The sequence below is a fragment of the Cygnus atratus genome, chromosome Z (assembly GCF_013377495.2).
Source record: "Cygnus atratus isolate AKBS03 ecotype Queensland, Australia chromosome Z, CAtr_DNAZoo_HiC_assembly, whole genome shotgun sequence".
Taxonomy (NCBI): Eukaryota; Metazoa; Chordata; class Aves; order Anseriformes; family Anatidae; genus Cygnus; species Cygnus atratus.
Window position 1 is genome coordinate 74,581,721 of NC_066396.1, and position 23,606 is coordinate 74,605,326.

A 23,606-nucleotide genomic window follows, 5' to 3' on the forward strand; every position below is an offset into this window, starting at 1 on the left:
TTAATTTTTCTGTGTCTAGGAAGTTTACTTACACATAGCTGGAGGCTTCTTCATGAGGGAGATGTATTGACAATACAGATAGTGGGGTTAGTGATAGGTGTGAGGAAGCAGAAGGGCTTTAAGATAGTTTATGCTGTATTTAAGGATAGTTTATCCTGTAAGTTGCCAAAATCAACAAAAGTTTTTGCACGGGTATTGTGTGAAGAAGCTGTCTAGCATCTGCTAGTGCACCAATCACACTTCCTTCTAAGTCTTGCTTCTGACCCTATGTCCCAGGTCTCAAAAATAGAAACAAACCAATGGAGCTACTGCAAAGAAAGGGTATTTTGTTCATCAGCTGTATCAAGCTTCCTCCACTGGTTTAGCTTTGCAAATAATTTCCAGCAATCAGTCAAAAGACAAGTCTGTGGAACATTTTCTTCTGTTTTCCAGATGTTCACAGTCAACCTAACACTTGAATCTACCCACCTCCTGTTCTCTTGTTAAATTTTGTTGCCTGGGGGTGTCTGAACTTTTTGTTGGTTAAAGGGCTCATCAGAAGAGACAGTGGATGCACACATCTCCTAGCAATCATTTCATCTCAATATTCTACACAGAGATACTGATAGCATCCCAAGAGCGATGAAATAATTTTAATTCCTTTAATAAGAACAGACATCTCACATCTGTTTTGCCTATTTTAATAACTATCTATTAACAAACATTATCTATTAAAATTCATTTTTTCAAAGAAAAAATTGTCAGAATTTATCCTAAAGATCCATTCAATAAATGATCTGTTCAAATGATCTGTTCAGATGATCAATAAAAATCCATTCAAGAACATGTCACATCTTTCACAGGATTTAGATGCTTGGGGACCTCAAATCTCACCTTCCAAAACAATGGCCAGGTAAAACCTCTGTCTCAGTGCAGATGAAGGCACAAGCACATATTTGTTTCCAAAGGCCTTCACTATTGCAGGAAATTATGGCTCTCCAGCTGCTCGTTACCACCTTTTTGCCAGCAGCTACAATGTTCTGCTGTAATGTTCCTGCTCTGAGGTGTCTGCTTCAGTGCACTATCAGCCACATTGGTATAAATGGAGAAAAATGGGCTTTCTGCTCCACCAGCTGTGGGACCTCTACGTGGTCCAGCAGCTGGGCATTGTGTCCTACTGAGGGCTGCAGCTGGGTCCAGAGCCTCTGCTACTACTCACTTTAGTGGCATTTGCATAGCAAGATTCATACATAAGATGGTAATGAAAAGGGTGATCCTAATCCAATCCTGATATCTATTTGTGTTCAGCCAAGGATATCATTGGCCTCGCCAACTTTGTATAAGCATTTTATCCATTTTTGTTCCAGTTACTAATATCTTAAAAGTCTGCATTATTTTTTTTTAATTTTTATTATTTTAAGTAACTTTTCTAAAGTGCAGTGTGAGCACATCCTATATGATCTGTAACCAATATTTAAGAAATATTGTAGTCTCTTGTATGGTACACATATATGTTACTCTGCACGACATGGCTTTCACAAGGGCGTATATGACAAAGATATTGTATAGTCTTGCCATTCCTCCCCCTTCATCATCCCTTTGAAACCTTTGAGCAGTATATTGAAGTAAACCATGTGATGATGACAGAATAACAAGCGAGCTGATAGGTTCTTAGTCCCTGTTTCTTGCAGAAGCCAGTGCCCTCCTGAGAGGAGCCAGTGACCACAAGCTGAGATGATCTGCCTAAGAAAACACAGCCTTAGAGGCAGAGGTGCTTCAGGCACACAGGTTCTGGCTAGCCAAAGTGAAGCTAAGATCTATGTATGTTTGCATATTTAATTCCTATGCACACCATAAAATGGTATATTTTCTATTTTTAATGAATACTGCAGATTTAAAACAATTGATATTTACTATAACTCAGTCCCAGTCCAACCAGCAAAACTGCACTAGAAAGGGACAGTTTAAAATGTGCAATGCCACTAGTATACAACACACCAGAAAATACTGTGTTTCTATACCACATGGAAAAACCATTCGTGGCTGGCTACCTCTTCACCACATCTCATGGACCTCATTCAGCTGATATTAGGCTACTTTTACAGTCTGTTCTACTTTCAATGTCCTTCCTGGGGAGACTTGCTAAAGCAGACGAGTAAAACAAACAGGCTTGAGGGTGGCATGCAACACAGAAACCCAGTTCTGTGCATCATTGCCTTGTCCTTGTACTGTGGGAACATTGTCTCTGTGGCCATCTGATAAGAAGGACTGACAATGAAGAGCTATTAATTAGTCATCACACAGTATGACGGAAGTGGGGGTCATGGTAGGAATTAAAAATTAACTGTTTTAAGCTATTCCACAAGCTATGTTTGCACTTCACATTGTCACAATGTCTAATCAAATATCAATCAGAATTAAAGAAATGTTTAAAAAAATATTTTGTCTAATTCAAATAAAAAGCTTTATTTTTCAGATAACATCTTTTATTTTTATTTTTGAAAAGATGTTTCAGAATCTTTGAAATCCTGTAGAGTGAGAGGAGTACTACCACTCTTTCACCATACCTAATCATCAGACCACACATTTTAGTCCAGGGGTGCAAATAAATAGTACAGCCTTTTCCCACAGCTGTGCAGAATAATAAAAGGAGCTGCGAAGAATAATTCATTCACTTCCATATAGCTTCTGAGAAAGGACAAATAGCAGCCATTTTTCCCATCCGAGCAGAAAACTTTGTCTTCTGTATATTCTCTACAGAATAATCTTCCTTCACTTTCTGGTAGATGACTTGGCTATTTGAGAATGCCAAATAAAGATTTTCTTGTGGTGGCTTCTAAAGCCCAGTCACCCAGCTGTGAATGGCAGTGACCTAACAGGAACAACACGAAAAGGAACAACACCAACCAGTCAAATTCACTCAACTGCACATTATTTGTTGCATCCTCTCCTGCTCCACAGTGCCTCAGTCTCCAGCATGGACCAGAGCTGCAAGTGCAGCTGAAATACCTCCTGGGCACCAGGTCCCAGCGTGTGCACGGAGACAGCTTGTCACCGCCACATGCCATTGTGACAGCCCCAGGGCTCTGCGACACCTCTGTGCCCAGCACTTCTAACTTGGCAAAACTCTTTGATGTCTGCAGAAATGCTACATGAGGAATGACGGCACATACTAATATTTGTGAATGGGTGGCTGGAAAAGGTTGCTGATGGTAGGAGTCCTCAGCCAAGAGTCAGTCTGAGTTAGTCAAGCTCTCACATTGGCTCTGTGAGGGCTTTTACTGATGAGGGAGCTCACCCTGGCTCTGTGCTGCTAGTCAGCCTGCAGAATAGAGGTGTTGCTAAAGGCTTTTTTAGATCGTCCCTTGAGTACTGCCAAGGCAGGTGAGCAGCCAGTCACCTTGCATCCCCTTGAGGGATAACTCATAAAAACTATCTAGGTTCTTATGGAGATTTAAATCTGGTGGAGATTTAAATGACAGGTGTTCCACTCTTTTTAATAGGTAGAGAAAGCCGTAAGACATTTGTAGGTCTGGAATAAATGCCTACACAAGAGGGTGTGCGCAAAGGTCCCCAAATGCTGTGAAGCTCACCTTGCAATGCCATCCACCCACCACCTTGATACTACAGGCCTAACATTGCCTGACTGGTGGGGAAGAGCACTGAGGATGGCAATACTAATCTGACACTAAAGTGTCAGATAACACCTCCCTCTCTTGTTCGAAACAGAGACGTCTCAGCTTATTTGACCTTTGATGGGTATGGGAAAATTCAGATCTGAGCCCTTCTGGCTCACCTTCTTACCTATGCTTGTCTTGGGTGTACCCAATTGCCACAATTTCTGCCTCTCTCTGCTCTGCCAATGCAGCACAGATTGCAGCGCCTGGCTAATCTTACAGGCAGGTGATAGCACTGTGATTGACAGGACTGCTTTGAAACATTATGTGGTTGAAACTTGATTCCATCTTTCCATTCCATCACGCTGTATTTCAGCAGTGCCCAGAGTACCCTTAAAAATGCTGGTTACCACATGCAGGACACTGCAGATAACAGCAGCTGTGCAGTTATCCAAAATTCCCTGTTGAAAGCATGCTGCACTTTACCAGAACCCCATTAAACTGCATGATGAAATAGGCCTTGCAAAGCATGAAGAGAATTTACACCACTTTTTTTTTTTTCATTCTGTATTTATGTAGGAGAGATACCCCCTCCATGGGATATAGGAAAGTGCCATGCTCATTTTATTCATCTCCCCTCCTGGATGTGCAGGTGTCACAGGGTGCTGTCACGGCTGCAAAGTTAGGAACCCTTCCTATATCAAAACCTGCACTGATTACAGCAGAGCTGGGGGTGTCTCACGGGGAAGGACCACCTGCCCTTATCCAGGACAGGGATTATTCTCCCTGCACCAGGTGCGAGTGGTGTTCGCTGTTCTGGGTTAGCTCTGTGCATACACAAAGCTGTCTGTTTTGTTGTAGGAAACCGTTGTTTCTACAGTTCTTCTGTATTGCTGGTGCATCCCTGCAGAGCCCCACAAAGGGTGCTGTTTGCAATGTGGTACAAAACAGCTGTTTTCCAAGCCAGAGTGCAAGCAAGGTCATACTTCGTTACACTAGATCAATACTTCAAGAGGAAATTGTGCATTCGACCTGCTACGAGATGATAGATTGGAGCAAGGAGCAGAGTGCAGATGTATTAGCCTTGCAGGGCACTATTCATTTTCAAAACAGAGTTCTTGTCACAACTTACTTGATGGGAAAGAGAAAGGAGTTGTGTAAGAAACTTTCCGAATTATTCTGGGGCAATAATGAAGCATATCTACACTACATAGTGCTGTTTGCACTACAGTTATACCAAGATGCCCTGGAAGAAGAATCAAAGTTTAGGATTCTGTTATATCGTCCATCAAATGTCCATGTGGAGACATGCAGCAGTGTTTGCATGTATGTAACCTCCCCTTCTCCTCTGCAGGTTTGCTAGTTAAAGTCTTGAATGTCACTGTGGGCTATACACAGGAGGACTATCAAGCTGCATCACAGCTAGCTCTGTTTTGCCAGCTCTTGTGATGTTATAGTGAGTTTCACAACATCCCCTATTTTTCTTAAAACCTCAGCTATATACTATGTGACTACTTGGGAATCTCAGTTTTCATATAAAAGAGAAAGTTAAGAGTCCTCGTGAATACAAGGAAAAGGTGGAGGTATGATCCGAGTGCTGAAAAGGAATAAAAAAATAGTACATAAAATATCATAGTTTTCCTTATCATCTGTATTTTACAAGCCAGATCTCCACCTCATTATGGACTCAACATTAAATCATGTTCTTCTTCATTAGCCTGGAGGACAAGCATCCCCCTTACTGTGGTGCCAGCTCCCCCAGGTAGCTGTGATGCTATGAATCCACAGCTCCAGCTGGGTACCTCAGCGTGCATCAAGCAGCCGAAGACAGATCGTTTCCATTGGATGACAGCTTATTTTCTAAATTGGTAATATCTTTGCCACCAACTTGAGCTGATGTCAGTAACACATTGTCATCAGGAAACAAGGCTGATAAGTTTAAGGCAATAGAGCTGCCAAGGAAGTGACTAAATGCAAATTAAAGCTTAACGCTTGCTCAGATCTATATGGTTTTTGCTTTCAAATGTACATAGCCTTCCTACAAATCCTTTAATCAGCTAACAGTCTAAAGGTCAGAAAGATAGTGCTTCCTGCATAGGCCCCCTTTCCTTCTCACTTTCTATAGCCAGGATCTGCTTTAAGGAGTATTTATGATTTTAACAGTGAGCTTGCCAAGAATTCCCTCTGGAATAATTTACTGTAAAGTGTGATGCAAAAAAAAAGATTTAGCTGGTAATTACAGTGGATGGTTCTCATCTACAGTGCATCTTGTAGCTGTTTCTTCAGAACCAGAGTGGTCCAAAGAGACTGGGTTGCAGGAAAGGAAATTTAATAGCACATAATACAAGAAGAATATATCCTATCTACCCTTTTTGAAAGGAAAAATGAAAGGCAGAGTCAGTTTCAAATGATGATATGAGAAATGTGAAGGTTCAGTTCGGTCTGAAAAATGATTTGGGAAAACATCTGAAATTCAGTCATGACTTTTGCATGGGCAGACATCAAACTGGACAAGGAAAAGAGAGGCCTGGGTGGAACGTAAGGATTTGTATAATTATGACTTTTCCCTTAGGTTTCTAAAATGCTTTCCTATAGAGTGGCAAACAGATGGGATCCACCCACGAGTAGTTTATCATAGACACACTGACTATATTTAGAGATATATTATGAAAATATAACCCACTGCACACAGGAATGATACAGGGGGACCACAACAGAGACTGTATTTTCAGGGGTGCATTTTTTACTGAAACCCTTCCCTGCTGCATGCTGAGTCCTGCAAATCTGGCCAAGGGTTTGCTTTCCAGAGAAAAACTGCAAGGAAGGCTGGTGGTAGGAGAAGAAAAGAAATGTGACAAACAATAATGAGTGATATTAAAAATGTGTAAGTACAAGCACGCTGAAGATGAGACAGCAGTTGGACAAGCTCATCAGCGTTCTTATCAAGGATACAGAGAAAACATTTCAAGAGAGAGACAGCATGGTGCTAACAATGGATTTTTCCATAGTAAAGTAACTTTTGGCCAGTTTTTGTTGATACTCAAGTGATTCCAACACTGCATCAGGCTGCCACCCAAGTACAACAGCTCCGGTACATTTGAACCATCAGGCAATACTTGCAAGAGATGGCTTTGCTTGTCCCCAGGATGGTCAGTCACTGTGCTGGAACACAGATTGGGCTTATTATATTGCGAAATTTAAAGAGATGCCAACATCAGAAGCAAAGAAGAAAGCTGAAACAATTTGACCAAGTCAGTTTGATAATGAAACAAAACACAAGGGAGGTGACCATGAGTTCGGTCACGGACACAGATAGTTTAACTTCTGATGCTTCTTGCTGGTAGGCGAAGTAGAAGTGAAAATTTAAGTCTGCATCTTCTTGTTGAAAAGTTTCAGAACACGTTTCTAAACAAATTGCTAATGGGCTAGCATGTCTTGTCCCATTCAGTGAGAACATCAGTAATAGTTCTATCTCCCGTTTACAAGGAAGCCTCTATACCAGGAAGGGATATGGAAAGAAATCCTCTTTTTTTCTGATACATCTTACATAGCTTAGCCAAGACAGAGTCTTCTGTAAAGATCTTTCCTGAAGTGCTGTGCTGAAAAATTGGGATTCAGATAAGAGACACATAATAAAAAAAAAAAAAAGATGCCTTTACCATGGTGTGTCAGATTGCTTGCTGTGAGGATCCATCTTTGTTGAGCAACTAGCTGGCTGAGAGTCCTGATAATTGGCAGTAGTGGAAAAGGCTCTCTTCCTTCCAAGAGGCATACTAGGAAACTGGCACCAACCCTTTCACCTTTTTGGCTTTCCTCTCTGAATCTTAACGGCTCTAAGAAACTCAGAATTTCCCACCACCTGTCCAAGATCACAGCTTGAAAGGCAGAGACAAAAATGATCCATTCCACTGCTAGGGTTTTGAAAATACATGCCACAGCTATGTGATTTGTAATGTCTTGGACAGAACAGCTCTGTACAGCTAAAAATATTTCCATCTCTGCTTCTCTTTCCTGAAGCCATTCTATACTCACAGCATAAATGATTTCTTTCTGAGGGCTAATAGCTGCCCAGTGGCAGTATTTTCGGATCAGCCTGTGACATAAAGAATGAGAGAGATACCAAGACAAGTGCATAGGTACAGTTACTGCAGAGAAGGAAGCACAACCTCTTTATTCCCTAGGGCATCCTAGACAGTGAAGGGACATTCTTCTTTTGCTTCCAGGACTAGAAATAAAGAAGTGTGAGTTATTCACAGGGGCAGTGTTGCAATACATATCCCATGTGTTTGCCTGCTGTCTTCTAGACTCTTTCTGTCCCTTGCTGCAAAGATATTAACAGAGCCTGCTCCTATACTCTGCAGATTAGGCCAGGACATCCATAACAGTGATAGGGAAGTCATATGAGCAAAAAGGAGACCCTTCAAGTCACCAGGGCTGGATCCGAAAGGAAACCAGTGACTTAATTGATTGCAGACATTGTGGCCGCATAATATACACAGCCACACTGAGAGCCAGCATTGCAGCACATGTGGCAACAAGAAGGCTGTAATTTTCATTGATGTCAGCCAACCGATATGCATGAAAACTCCCCAGAAGCAGCTCTGCAGAAGGTCTTGGTGGCAAGGCATATGGAGGTGGTGGAGATTCTGAGCCACCAGAGCATCCTGCAGGGAAGAAGGCAGTCAAGGCAAGACCCCTGAGAGATCTCTTGAGGTCCCTCTGTGCCAGCAGGAGCAGTTCAGTGGTCTGTGGATTTCAGTGTGTGAGCCTTTGACCAGCTAATGTGCTCATAAACTGTGGGGTTCGGTGTGTAGCCTGCTAATGTGACAGTCAAATGACGTTACTCACTGCACGTCCATGGGAAAATGATTTTACCTCTCTGTGCACATTTCTAGTCTCTCACTGGTCTCTGCTCTGTTGGGTGATGGTGTTGTGCATGCATTTGCTGGTGGGTTAGTACAATGGGGCATAGGCTTCTGCTGGCACTGCTCTAATGACAGCAATGATCAATAGGGACTCCTCTTCTCCACTGCCAAAACGGAAAGAAAACCACCCTGAAAACACTCAGAACGTGCTTAATGGCACTTCCTTTGCCTCTCTTGGAGCATCAAATTTCATTGGCTGCTGGAGACAGAGTGATAAAGGTCTGGGAAACACTTATATCTCATTTCCCACTTTCAAAACATCACAGACTTGAGGTACAGGGTTTCCACATCAATGCTATGCAACAGTAACTATCACAATTCACATTTTATAGGGAAGGCTGGGGATGCAAGTTAAGTGGAATTAGCAATTCTACAGGACAATTTAGGGACTAAACCAGAGCTGAATCCATAGGTTTGTTCTCCCCCCCGACACACACTTTTTTTTTTTTAATTATTTATTCATATTTTTTCATCACCAATGCTGTGATCTCCAATGTCATGTCCTGGATTCCTGACTACTGAGCAGATTTGGTTTCTGTCCTTCTTCCTTTCAACTATGTTCCATGGGACAAAAATAAATTAAATACTGATTGATTGAATTTTAAAAACACAAAGACTAATGATGCAATCAACGTTTAAAATAGCAAGTAGGTGCAATTTTCCCCTGTCATGAAGTGGGTGCTGTTTTTTGATTTGCCAGTTGTGAAACTGGTTATCTGCTCAGGAAAAAGCTTGATTTCTCCCTACAAGATGATGTAGATCTCTTCAGGCTAATGCATTTCAATAAACACCTGATTTGCCACAATGTAGATTTGTTTTGGATGTCTCACAGATGCAAAAGCCAGATGTGCTGAAGTTTCACAATTTCTTTTACTTCAATAGGAGAGGTATTTTGGCTATGTGAAGCATTACAAATCAATGTATTTTCTGAAAAAAAAATTGCAGGATTTTAAAATGTCTTATACTGAGCATCCAGATTCAGTGAATACTTTTGATAATTTTTGGTCTTAATCATTATGTGTCAGGAAAAAGAGATGGGGAGGTAGCAAGTCCTCATCAGAGAAACTGAAAAAAAAAAAAGTTAAAGTTTGTGGCATTTAAAAAAAAATGTGTTGGATATAACCCATGAAATATGTAAAATTCTGTAGGCAAACCATGGGCTTCAGATGGTGTATATTTGGAAGAAAATGTCTGAACTGGGACACTAAGAAGAAATAATAAACAACCGCATAAGCCCCTTTCTGAAACAGAAGTTGAGGCTTCATGCTGAGTTTACTGAGCAAGGCTTTTTGGCATGTACTTCTGAGTCAGATGGGGAGCTAATGGATGCCATACACCACAGCACTGCGCAGAGGCAGCTGTGCTCATCTTAACTGCTCCGTGCTGAACTCAGAGCAAGCTACCAGCTTGCTTCTATTACCTTTGATATCTGTTGAACATCCATCTCAATAAACACCTGATTAGCTGTAATGAGGACTTGTTTTGGATACCTTGCAAACCAAAAGCCAGATGTGCATCTCTGTGCAGACGTATATACTTCAGTAGATGATGTAGACATACTCTAAATGATCCTAGTTATCCTTTCAATGCCTTTTAGCCAAGGAAAATATTTCCAATATTTTGTAGATGGAATGCATTTATGGTAACCTTTGAAAGACAATAGAGCTTGAATTTCTGAATGCCATTTACACAGTCATTTTTTTCAGAAAATTATGTATTTCACATTATATAACCCCAATGTAGTCTCTTTTAAAAATCATTATTATTGTTTTTTAGGAAGCAAAAATAGTCTACAGAGGAGTTCAGATGTGAAATCACAGGCCAAAGTGATTCCAACAGTTTAAATCTCAGGAGGTAACATCTCCCACAACACAATAAAAGGTTGTCACTAGCTTTGCCACCTTTGCATTTTAGTAAGTAACTGATATTTGCAATTCTGGATCACACATGCACATGAAAACATGTAATGCTTTAACCTTTGCACAAGTAAACCAATTATTTATTGCTCATGGCTTAAGGGGTTTATTATGTTAAAAAATACTGTTATTAAAAATAAAAACTGTTTGAAGTGAAGTGTATTAATAACACCAAGTCAAGAGTGAAAGCTATCTCTGAACAGTTTCTTAAATATGGTATTCACTCCCTTAAAACACAGAAATAGAAAGAAAAATCTGTAAGGCTGTGCTATATTCTGAGCGCCTGCTGCCCTACCTCAAAGCAGGCTGAAAAGTGTCCTGCATATATAGGTCACCATGCAGCCACATAGAAATAGTCTTCCTGAAGCAGAGTTCTCTAGGGGCCTTTGACAAGTCTTTATGCCTAATTCCTCTTCCAGATCCCAAGTACTTCTAAAGGATCTACTCCAAAGCTCCAGCACAAAGTTTCACATTTCTTTGTAAAGGCAACTCAACAACAAGCTAGGTTGGACAAAGAGAAAAAAGGTAAAATTTCTGCCATCACTGTTTTATGCTAGTTGACGGCAGGTCTTATTCCCTTTGATTTTAAGCAAAAGCATTAGGGAAATTTCATCTTGTTCAGCCTTCACATTTTCACACCTCCCAGGATCAACAGAGAAACCACAAACAGGATTTCACTGAAACTGAAAATACGTCCATCCCTACCTCCCCCACTCCATTTGCTGAGCATGTAAAAGAATGGGAAGGTTATTCTAGCAAATACAATTCATCTGTACTGCTGACAAAAGTACACGACAAGTGGCTAAGTGTGCAACTCTCACATTTTGAGTAACGTTGAAATCAATTTTCTTTATTTATCCTGAACCTTGTAATTGGTCACCTGGGAAAATCTGACCTAGACCTGTGATCTGGCTCATATCTGGTGCTTTATATACTGATAGTACTACACAGGAGTCAGAAAAAGCACAAATACTTGTGGGGATCAAATGGTTCAGTTCCTGCTCACCATTGAAACCAGCAGAAAAATTCCTATTAACCTGATAGGGAGCAGGAGAGGGTCCTACTGCAGGAGAGGAGTGTAGGGAATGGTGGTTCAAATCCGTCAGAGGAGGTAATACTAAGAACATGGATATGATAACGTTACCCAACATATTTGGACTCCAGTGAGTGACTACCCACGCACTTTATGCTGCTGAAAACACAAAGTAAACCACCCAAGCTTCAGACTTCTTTCACTGTGGCTGGTTTAAATTGTTCTCCTGGGTCTCCAGGCATGCATATCTCAGCTGCCAAGTCTCAGAGAAGCATTGTGTTTGGCATCGCAAGCAAACTGACTGGTTGCAGAAGAACCCTTGATATGTAAGCTACTTATGACCGGGTGACTGAGCAGCATCTGAGAGCAAGCAAAAACACTGGTGATCCATCCTAGGAGGAACATGGAGAGCTTCTTCTACCCTTAAACAGTATCAGCTAAGTCTGAGTATTTTCTTAACTAGGCCAGACAGCTCTGACTTCTGTCTTTCCTCAGATCTTCTCTTCATAGAATCACAGAATCATAGAATGGCTTGGCTTGGAAGGGACATTAAAGGTCATTGGGTTCCAAGTCCATGCCATGGGCAGGCTTTTCCTAGGCTTCTGATAATTCCTGGCACTCTGGGACTCTTTTCTATTCAGCACATATCTTTCTTGAATACTAACATCCAGAACTGGTCTGACCAGAGCACAGCTCCATGTGCCTAACAGACAGCGATCTTATTTATATCCACCACCAGCCTGTTTGCCTTTTCCACGTTGTGGAGACTGCTGAGTAATGTTCACCAGATGATCCATTATACTCCTCTCATCCTTTCTCCAGAACTGCTACTCAACAACTGGTTAGTACCAGCTGTTCAGAGTCCTCATTTATTTTAAAGGCTGGACACTGTTTTGTACAAGCTTCCACTGCAACAACCAGTTGCCAGTATGTATTTTCTTGCTTTCATTTCCAGCCACATTCACACCTGTTAGTTTCACCCAGACAGAGATGTGACCGACACAACAAAGCTGCTGAGAAGCCATTTCTACTTTCCTGCTTACATCTGCCCAGCTCAGGCTGCCACCTGCAGCCAGGACGGGCACAAGCTGTGCTCGTGTAGCTTCTTGCTTGGCAACTTCATCTGTGTCACAGCAACTTGGGGCCACAAATAGCTCGATGTCATTTCTGTCCTGTAGCACACGGATGGCACCGAGTTAAAACATTTTCCCATCCATGCAGATAGCATCAGTAAGCAGAGCCACCTATCCTTTTGGGTCTTACAGCCTTACAGCCAGCCACATCTGTTGCATGGTCAGTGTTATCCACATCAGCACAAACAAAATTATTTCACCAAGTGGTCAAGGGACACGTGTTTACAAAGGAACATAGACTGGAGATTATTGTTGTTCTCTTATGTCTCTAAGAGGCTGTAGTTTGCCACACAACACCGCAGGCCAACGCCAAGCAGAAACTGGAGCTGTCAGTACTCTGACCACCAAAATACCAGTCTTGTCTGCTTACACTTGCTTTTCAGGACTGCTTTCGAGGGCTGCGTGTCTTCAGGCAAGGAAGGATGGTGCAGCACTCTCCCTAGAGAAAGTCACCAGATGCAGAGGGGAATTCATCCAAATGCCCTGAGAATTCTGGCAGAGTTTTAGCAGGAAACTCCTACCAGCCCTTCCAGTTCAGCAGCGCTGCCCATCCCCTCCTTCTCAGCAGTGGAATAATCTTTAAAAGAAACCTAGTCTCCTTTATTATATATTTTTTTACTCTATTAAATGACTGAAAAAAAATCATCATTAATGTAAGAGTTATCTAGATTGGAAACTATTGATTCTGGATCTCCTCTGTGGGACATTCAGCCCTGTGAATTTCTGAGTATCTCACAGAGGAGGAGGTCTGCACTGTTCAGTGTTGCATCAGTCTCATCAAACCAACACCATAAGCAATGTCACATATGATAAGAATGAAAATAGTTGCAAAACTCTTAAATTTCAGTATTTTTCTTGTTCTGGAGATAGGAAACTGACAACAAAAAGCATGAAAACTGTGAATAGTTCTCTGTTTCACAGATGAGTTTCAGACATCTTATATGATGTCTTATATATCATTTCAGTCTAAATTTTCTGCTTTTTGAAACTTCAGCAACATAAAGTGTGAATTTGACACAAGGAACTGATATCTGTCAGTTTTACTAATAGAAGAACACCATCTTTAGATGTTCAGACTGTTTTTCATTTCATTTTTTAAAAACTAGTGGTTTTTTTTTTTTTTTTTTTTGGCCTGGCTGGTTAGAAGTTACTTCCTTATGCAAAACAATTTGCTGAGTTCACCAGGATGCTGGGGTGAGCTTATGTACACTCCTCATTCAACATTTATCCCTACCACAAGGGGCAGTTGTAAAGATGGCATCTTAACATGCCAGAAAATGAATCAGCCTTCTGCTGGAGCCTATTTGTCTTAAGTGCAGCAAGTCCTTACATATGCTTATGCTTAAGAACAAATACATGATTAACACCTGAGCTTTAATTTTTATGTCAATGTAGGTAGGAATTCAATGTAGATAAGGGTTGAACTCTGCTATGCTGCAGCTATTGCAAATTTAGTGACACCTTGGATGCCAAATGCTTGTGTTGTCCTCCAAACCGGGAAACCACTGGATGAGTAGGGACTATATAAGGATACCAGTGGGAGTTCTCCCAAGGACCTGACACCCGGTGTAGTGCAGACCCCCTACCATGAGAGCCTGACAAACGCCCACCTGTGCTGCCTCTGGCTGGGAAGTGGGGTGTGGCACTGCCCTGGGCCAGCTCTGCTCTACTGCTAACTTCTATGTGTAATTTGCAGCCTCTTAGCAGGTCTCCCAGTGCTGCTTATAACTCTATGGGGGAAAAGAGTATGACTGAGCACAGCCCCTGACAGCAATGGCACCCCCAGGAGGCTGGAAAGTACCTTTTACTCAGCCCTCATCTTGTAGGGAGGCACTTTTTCAAACATGGGCACTCCTGGCTGCAAACCCACCTTTACTGTCCCAAATCTTCAGCTGATTGTTGTTTGTGGATCCTGACCACTGAAGATGGTGCTCCCCCGAGCATCTCACACTGGAGCCATCAGCATGCTGCCTGTGTCAACGACCAGAGCTTTGTGCCATCTGGGAAGGGTAGCAGCCCACAGATGAGAGCAGGTCCCTCTCCTTCCAAAAAGAGATCCCTAATCCGCATTGATAGATTGCCGGTTTTTTTATCTTTTTTTTTTCACAGAAAACATTTGTTTTTCCTGGCAAAGAGGAAGAAAGCTGTATACGCCTCCAGCGCCTAACCTTGCAGCAAGTCTGCTAAGTAACAAAAAGCATCTGTGTGTCGAGAGCTGCACGGGTCTGGTGTGCCATTGCCAGAAGTCCATACCCATGTCACTACCACTGGACTTGTCGGGTAATATTAACCCTTGTGCATTCTTGGCTCTGTTGGTTTTGCTGGTGGAACAGGCAAACAAATCCTTTGCCCATGTTTCCTTTTCCCCAGTGGTAAACAAATGCACGGGTGTCTTTGTGAAGTTCCTTGGGACCAGCTCAGAAAGAGGCTCAGAAGCTACATGTTACTCCTGTGAGTGCTCAGAAGTTACTAAACATGCTAGGGCTGGTGCTTTCCTGAGTAAATGCTGCAGAGCAGCATCTGCCTGGATTTTGCAAGGATTCAGTCAACGTAAGATTACATTTTATTCTGCACATAAATAAAACAGACTTCTGTGAAGCTGGTAAGGAGTTAGATACAAGGGGTGAATCCCGGAAGAGCAAAAGTGCTTGAGGAGAAACTGAGAACCACTGTGCACCCTATCACAGACCCATCCTTCTGTCATCACATCACCTCAGAACAGCATGAAAATGACAGTCTCTCATTTGTAAGCATCTACTCCGCTGTCACTATGGCGTGCAGCATCTCTCCATAAAGTTGTATTCCAGGATAGGACTGGTCAATAGTTCCAAAAATGTAAATCTTTCACAGCTATTGTACTTTAACAAGTTTATGCTCCCCCCTCAAAAAAAAAAAAAATCATGAAAAGTTCTCAACCGTTTTTGATTTCTTCTGCAAAATATTGTTTGAATGGCACAAAATGAAAACCAGCATCTCAGCTCTGTGTATGTGCTCAAGAGATGTTGGTGATGTGTTAAGGGCTAGGAATGTGCTGTGGAAACAATTCTAAATTTAAACAGTTGAGTTTGGGTAAGTCTGGAGACAGTCTAGAAATTTCTCAAGAGCAAGCTGGTTTCTGGTTTCTGTTTGTTCCCAGTTTTCACTGATACCTTGACAGCAATATTTTTTCTTCATCCTATTTCCTCTTCTCTTGCTGTCGTGTAAACATTCCTAAAGCAACAATATAGATAAAACCCGAGACATTATTTTTACTTTTCAGACATAGAAACTTCAGCTTTTGGCTTCGAATAGGCAAAGGCCATAGCATTTCTAACACTGTATGTGATTTCCCAGTGTTTTGTGTGCTCTAGAAGTCAAGACAAAGTGCAACTGTGCTTGCATGGGTTTCTCTGTGGAAGATCTCCCATGAAGCTGATTCATGATGCTGCTGCAGTCCAGGGTAGGCTGCAGGTTTGTGTGCAGGGAAGCCTTGCTTCAACCTTTACAGCAAATGCAAACTTAACGCTCCCTCTCCCACAGCTGAACTCCACTGAGATTTGCAGGAACATCACAGGTTCATACTGTGCTCACAACATAGATCTCCTTTAGATTAAGTTTGTGATAATATCTACTTTATGCTTACTATACCAGTTCCTGGAAATATTTGCAACAGGATACAGCTTCCAGACATTTTCCTAACACCACCAGGTCTCTATACTCAAGAATCTGTCAAGGTCTCTCCAGTCCTCATGATTTTTCAACTCAGAATTTAAAATTCATGTGTATTCCTCAACGGAGAACAAGTACAGATAGAGGAACATTTTCTGTTTCAGATACTCGGATGTTGGACTGCTGAAGAACAAGATGGCAGAGGAACAGTTATGATTAATCAGTGCAGAAAATACCATTGTGAATAGCACAACAAGGGAATAATAATAATGGGGAAAAATGGATTAAACTTCACAGCAGCAATATTCAAATAAGATTCATTATACTTTGTTAAAAGGGCTTTCTTTAGCACCAAAACTCTGGAAAGCACATAGAGGAATGTGTTGATGTGGGTACATAGGATGGCTGCCCTGGGTCAGGTCACCTGGCCATTCTCTCAGACAGTGCCTAAAACAGAAAACTTCAGGACCACAACAAATCAGTGTAAAACAAATCCACTAGTCTGTCAAACTCCAATAATTTGCAACTCAGAAATTACTCCTGTCTAATGAGCAATTTCTTCACAGATTTCAATTTCATGAGTATGCCTGGGTTCTCCTCGAGCCCTGGTGCACTCTGAGCATCCACCACCTCCTGGAGAGAGGGGCTCTACACCTTAACAACTCCTTTTGGGAAGAAGATCTCTCTGGGTTTGGTTTTTCCACAACTGGTACTCTCCTTAGACACCAGCTAATTCTTGTACCAAAAAGTGTGAGTAGTGTGTTCTCTTCCTTTCCCTCTGTAATACTGATGATCTTATAGACATCTGCACATCCTTCTCACTCGTGTTTTCCAAGCAGACAAGTCCTAACCTAGTTAACTTTTTCATATGTTTTTCTATAGACTTCAGGTCTGAAAACAACTGAATTCAAGCAGACTTGATCGTGTGCCTAATTTAAGGCCAAAAACTTCACTTCCTAGATGGAGATGCGGGAAAGCAGCTTATTAAGCGATCTTAGCAATAATAAACTGCTGATTAAATGATTTTGTCATGTTTTTCCATTCAATCACCAACACCAGGAATTGTAATTTTCATGAATGATAGTCTCTGGCGTGACTTATAAAATTTTTGGAGAAGTGTTGCAGTGAAATGATCTTAGGCACAAGATCTACGAGTCATGAGGTTTAGTTTTGTGGGTCAATCGACAGTATGTGAATGGGGAAAAAAGTGATATTTTTTATTCTGCCAAAAAATTTGCTCAAATTCGTTGATGTCATATAATGCTCACTGCAGTTGCTAAGTGTGCAACCCAGAAATGTGGAATGCCTCATTTATTTGTGATTGTGATACCAGAACTATACTGATACTATCTTTCCAAAATATCATTGGCATTATTACTCCCAAAGAGCCGTTGAAAAAGTGGTGCAGATTTATATGTAAACATACACACACCTGCCTCCATTTTGGAAGGACCTGCCCTCGGTGTTAGTTTAATTGGTGTGAAGCTAACCTCCTCTGCAGAACTAAGACCCCTTCTCATTCCCGTTGAATTATCTCTCACAGAAACTTCCAGTCCCTCTGGGAAGGTGGCACCACGGTGCTGGTCCCGTGCTCCCTGCACTGGGATGCACAATCCTGCATTGGCCTGTCTGAGCACCAGCTCCGTGCAGGTGTGAAGGACTTCATTGAAAGGAGGACTCCATTTTCCAAATAATCCCACTTGCTCTGCAGGACTGCTGTGTCTTCATCATTTACTCCTCTTCCACTCTGTGCATTATCAGCACATAACCAATTTTGACTTTGCATTTACATCGGAGCACTGGTAGACAACACCTTCAGGCCGTGAAAACTGGGTTCCTATAAAGCCCGCTCCTGCCTTTGCCCCCAAGGAACAGGGCTCCTCATCAGCAGTCACCCTCATTAGCAACAACTTTTCAAGACCTGTCAGTTAGCCAGTCCTTAATCCATCTAAGGTATGCCCCACTGATCCCAGAGAGTGCTATTTTTAAACAACACAGTACTGCAGTACGGATGGCATTTAAGTAATGCTAGATCCAGCTCAGAACTGGATCTTACAAACATGCAATTGCATGGAGAAAGCAAGAACGGTCTTCTCTGACAAGAGTTGTCTTTGACATGGCTACCTGAATGTCAGTGATCGCTTTTCTTTAATATTTCACTGTTTCTCACTGGTAAGTGGTGAGCACCGTTACTGGTAGTTTTGATCGCTAAGAAACCCATACATTTCAGTAGTTTTCCCCTTGCTTTTGTAGTCTGGGCACATCCTTAGCCTGAACACCTCCTCCAGCTCCTGTGCTGGTTGTTGCTGTGCTGGAAGTTTTCTACTTAGTGCCGTGTCCCAGTGATTTCCTTTAATTCACCTGATACACGGTGAGGCGTCCTGCATCGTACGTACATTCGTACCTCAGACACACTGATCCATACTCAGTGCCTTCACTTGTCAGCTTTATGAGTGCTATCCAAGCTATGGAAGACATTTACATTTTGTCAATGCCTGCCTATATTTAGATCACTGTCTGGTGGTGATATCTGCAGTCACAGTGAATGGGGCCACCTAACAAACCGTTGAGCCATGCAGTCTATTTGTCTGAAATGTGGTTAAATTCACACAGCTCACCTGTCCCCTGGCCACTGAGCTGCTCCCTCGGGGACCACTTGCATTCCAAAGTTCTGAGCAGCTTACAGCAGGCATATTTTCAAAGCCACAAAAATGTTTCCTTTTTCACCCCAAATTTCACCCACACGTGCAATGACATTAGCAACATGCATATATAAAGCTTTCTTCTTTTCCTCACTTTTTCTTTTACAGAACCACACTTTCTGCTTTTTGTTTAGCAGTCTCTTGTCCTGATAACCCATAGCACCCAAGTTCTCCACAGTCTTGCATGCATCCCTACCAGGCAAGGGCAAAATCCATTATTCACAGTCTACAGGTGGAAAATATGCCACAGAGAGGTTAAGTGCTCACTGCTGGCAAAACAGGTGACTGACTCATGTTCACCAAGGTTTAGATTAATGACAGGTAGACCCCTTTTTTCCTCTTCCCATGACACTTGTTTCCATGCCAGACAGGTGTACAACTAAAACCATGATCCGCTTGAATCATTAATGAAGAATGAATTCAAACTTGTAAAAAGCCTTCTGATGCAAGTATTCGTATTTGGATGTTGTTTTCCTTAAGTATTCAGTGGTGTGCACTTACAATTTACCCTGCTTTTCCTCCCGACAAACTCATTTGCCATGGTAATTATGAAAGCAAACACAAACATACAGACAACAGTGTACAGAAGTTCCAGCCACCAGGGATGGGAGTTTTCTTTCTGTATGCCTAGCAGCCATCACAGAGCACTTTTATAAGCTTTTGCCCACCAGAGTGAGATACTGCAGCTTGTTTAGTACATTTTTTCCATTGATAACCTTAAAGGGAACACCAATCTGAACTGAAATGCCATCTTTCTCTTTTTCTAAAGAAAATCTGTGCAGCTTTTGATGATTGACCTTATTTTTGCCAACTAATGGCAGAAGAAAAATATCTAAATTGTGTCATGTGACATCCTGGTGGACCAAAGCTTACATTAGAAATAAACTCCTCTGTGCTCTGATAAACATCTGCAACTGTCCAGGCACAGGCGAAAAATTCACCTCAGAAGCTTGTATGGACAACCTGCTGCTCTGCAGAGTGTGCAAGCCAAACAGCCACACCATTGACCCACACTCAGATTAAAACAAGGATGAACACTTTTGATGCTGAAGTTGGATTCTTTCAATCTAATTCATCAAATACATTACTGTACCATGTTTTACTTGTAGCTAGCCTAGCAGGCAATACAGACATAGAAACCATAGAGGAAATATATAGAGAAAATGCAGATCCAGATTCTCAAGGCCTCCTTTCACAGCAGCATAAGCCTACTCTAGGAGGCTACAATACAACAGATAATAATTTTATATTCATAATGGCCTCATTGGTGCTAAATGCAAAGCACCAGGAAGCAGACCATCTGACTTATTCTGCTGAAAGGCTGAAGGACATCTTGTGGAATAGAAATGGGTGTTGCTTGGCTTTCTGCTACATAGCAGGCAGAAGAAGCAGTAGTAATGTAAGCCTTTATTTTATTTTATATTATATTATATTATGTTACATTATATTTTATTTTAATTTGACATAAGTTTTCCAGAGCTATGCATACCACCAATATCTTAGGCAGTTCTGCAGCATGGTTCTCCCATATTTATTGCAGCAGGAGTCCCAAACCAGAGGCAGTGGTGAAGGTTAGCTTCAGGTGAACAGCCCTAGTGTTTCTACTTGGGGACCTGGCAATGCCTACACCGACATAAAACTTTGAAACAGCTTAAAAAATGCATCTACTTTCTGCTGCTTGACAATTAAATGCTTATAGTATTCTCCCTCCCCTCCCAACTGCCACCATATCACATGATACCATCTGATGTTTTTTCAGGGAAAATATTTTAGAGAGAAAAAAAAAAAGAAAACACAACAGTTCGTTTTACATCTGGTTATTCTAGACCTCTACGGGCCGTCTGGCAGAAGAGTGGACATAAGGAAAACGGCGTGGAGCAGCACCAGTGGCAGCAGCAGCAGCAGCCATGCCTCTAACTACAAAGGACGCCCATGATCTCCACGGGCTGCAGCAGCAGCTCAGAGCATCTGTTGATATTTGGAGTGGGGGGCTCAGGGCTGTGCCCTCAGCTGCGGACCTCCTGTGGTCCCTCTGGGGACCAGGTGCTGTGGCAAGGGGGTGTCAAGGGAATCGCGTGGGGCTGGCAGAGCCACGCCGGGCTGCTCATGCGGCGCGCCGGTAGATGAGCTGGCAGTTTCTGTGTGCCAAGGGGGATGTGGTTTTACCAACACCCAGGCCTGATCCCCACCCCTCCCCGGGCATCCCTGCCCACGGTCTGCGGTGGCGGAGATGGTGCCTCTCTAGGAATTGCAGCATGAAATGTGAAAATAAAAGTTTTGATTAAAATGGGGCAAAATGCTGCCTAGACCTCACCCCCGGCAGGATGCAAGTTGGCAGAGAATTTGCCTGGAAGCGTGTGCTGAGCTGACAGCTTAACTAGTGCATCAGTTAATTACATGATTCTGATAACGTGCTGTTTGTATTCGATTGTGTTAAAAACTAGTAATATCAGCATCGCTGCCTGCAGTAAAAGCCGCCCTGCAGCAGATCCTTTTTGTTTAACTTCTCAATCAGCTCAGCTAACGCTCCCACCGCGTGAAAATATCCTTCTCGGCAGAGCACTGATTTTCTCCCGCAACCTCCCCTCCTCCCCACTTATTCCCTCTTTTCTTCTCCACCATCAATCTTACAAGTGTGCCACTGTGCATTCGCATTTCTCTTTCTGCACGTGTCAGCTCTGCGCACTTCACAAGAGCCCCCTTCCCCAGCCAAATCCTGCAAAGCAGGCTTTAACCACTCGCCTCCCGAAAGGGGAGCTCCACGCACAACTTGGCGCCTGAAGGCTCCCCAGCCACACTGCGGGAACGCTCCCCCAGTCGCGGACAAAAGAGCAAGTAAAACGAAGCTGACTTACTGCTATGGCTTGGAGCCTTTCCTTGTGCAACTCTGCTTCCGCCATCCTGGAGAAAAGGACACAGGAGGAGAGAGAGGGGAGGCAGGAGGAAAAAAAAACAAAACCAAAAACAAAAACAAAAACCCACACTGACAAAACAAAACCAAAAAAAAAAAAAACACCAACAAAACCAAAGCAGAGCGCACACTGCAGTCACCCGGGGGAACTGGAGTAATTGCGAAGAAAGCTGAGCTCTCGTGTAGTAGCCAGCCACTTTTGGAGGCACTGCAGGCTGGCTCACGGCAGGATCATTTCAGTCGCTGGACCAGCGCCTGCCTTGCTGCCTGCCTCCCAGCTGTATTGCTAACTGCATTTCATTGCAGCTTCTGTGTGCTGTTGCTGTCACACAAGCCATGTATGCACTCTCCCAGCAGCTGAGCACAGGGATGGCTCGCATGGCTATAATTTTTTGCCTTGACGTCTCAGCTCATTTGCTCCTCCTATGGAGCACTGGGTCACGACAGGAGCTCAACATCCACGGCGTGCACAGTAATCCAAACCTGTGTGACTGCAGCAGGGGAGCAGGCGGCATCCCTGCTGTCCAGCAGGGCTGGATGCAGAGGGGAGCACGGAGGAGAAGCTGCTAGCGAGTGCTGCAGTCACACAGCATGCTGTAAATGCTGCTGCAGGGCAGCCTGCAAGAGCAGTCGTGAAGAGCAGATGCAGGGGGGGAAGGTGTCTGTGCATTGGACACCAAAGCTCTGCTTTGGCATCCAGCACTAAGAGGTGACAGAGCTGCACGAGGGAGATGCTTGGCTGGGGACCTAGGGTGTGCAGCAGTAAGGAAGGGAGCAGGAGGGGAAGGAAAGGGAGACTGGAACCAGCACCATGAGGGCACCCTTTGGATTTAGCTATGGCACCAGTTCTGCATGTTTCAGCTGGCAGCCTCTGTGATTTTTGCATGGTCTCCCACCCTCCTTATTTTCTCATAGATGCTGAAGATGCCGCCTCTCTCCCAGCCCCACCCCGCTGGGTGCTGCAGCGCAGGTGAGCACAGCAGAGGTGCCCTGGCAGAGGGGCTGGTGGGGGCTGTCTCTCAGAAGTGATCTCTGCAGCAGATAATCACAATTTCACAACCACTTGCTGATGAGATGGGGAAGCTCCTTTGTCCTGGAGGAAGCAGTCCAGAGGTCACCCCATTTCCCATACTCCTGCCCCTTTGTGTGCCATCCAGCCTTGCATTTTACCCCTCTGCTGGCATCATTCCTCCCTCCCAGATACTCTCCAGCTCCGTCCCACTCCAGGATGTGCCACTGGCTGCAGACTCCTTTTCAAGGCAGCTGCTTCCACACGTATTTCCACCTCCTGGTCCCATTTCCCTCACTGGTGCCAGCCTCCTTGCCTCGTGACGGCGTATCAAAGTGACTTCTTGCCTAGCTCTGCCTTTGTGAAAGAGGTCCTTTGTTGCACAGAACATTCACGGAACATTATATAACCCCAGTTGTCTCTGTGCCCAAAAAGCAAAGTTTTATTGTGGTATCCTAAGTGAGGTGGTGTCTGTGAGTGGGTGTCAGGGTGGGCTCACAGCTATGGGAAATGCAACACCACCAGCTTAAACTGGGATACTCTTTCAGTCTTCCAGCTTGGCTGAAATAATCTGTTGGATGACATCTGACATGTAGCTTTTTTGCTCACTTTCAGCCTTTTCTTTTTATGCAGAACTTCCTTTTTATTTTTATTTTAATTTTAATTTTTATTTTTATTTTTATTTTATTTTTTTCATAAAGACCCACGTATTGCTTATATTAAAACAGCTGGT

At 43.0% G+C, this 23,606-nt stretch overlaps 1 protein-coding gene across 1 annotated transcript in view; it reads right to left on the reverse strand.

Moving 5' to 3' along the window:
• Positions 1–22,252, reverse strand: part of LOC118257006 (A-kinase anchor protein 2-like) — a 257,483-nt gene extending 235,231 nt beyond the window's left edge. Inside the window, 1 exon segment of the mRNA XM_035564528.2 lies at positions 21,809–22,252. Within this exon segment, the coding sequence (XP_035420421.2) occupies positions 21,809–21,853 (45 nt within the window). The 5' untranslated portion in view covers positions 21,854–22,252.
• Between the last annotated feature and the right edge of the window lie 1,354 nt (positions 22,253–23,606).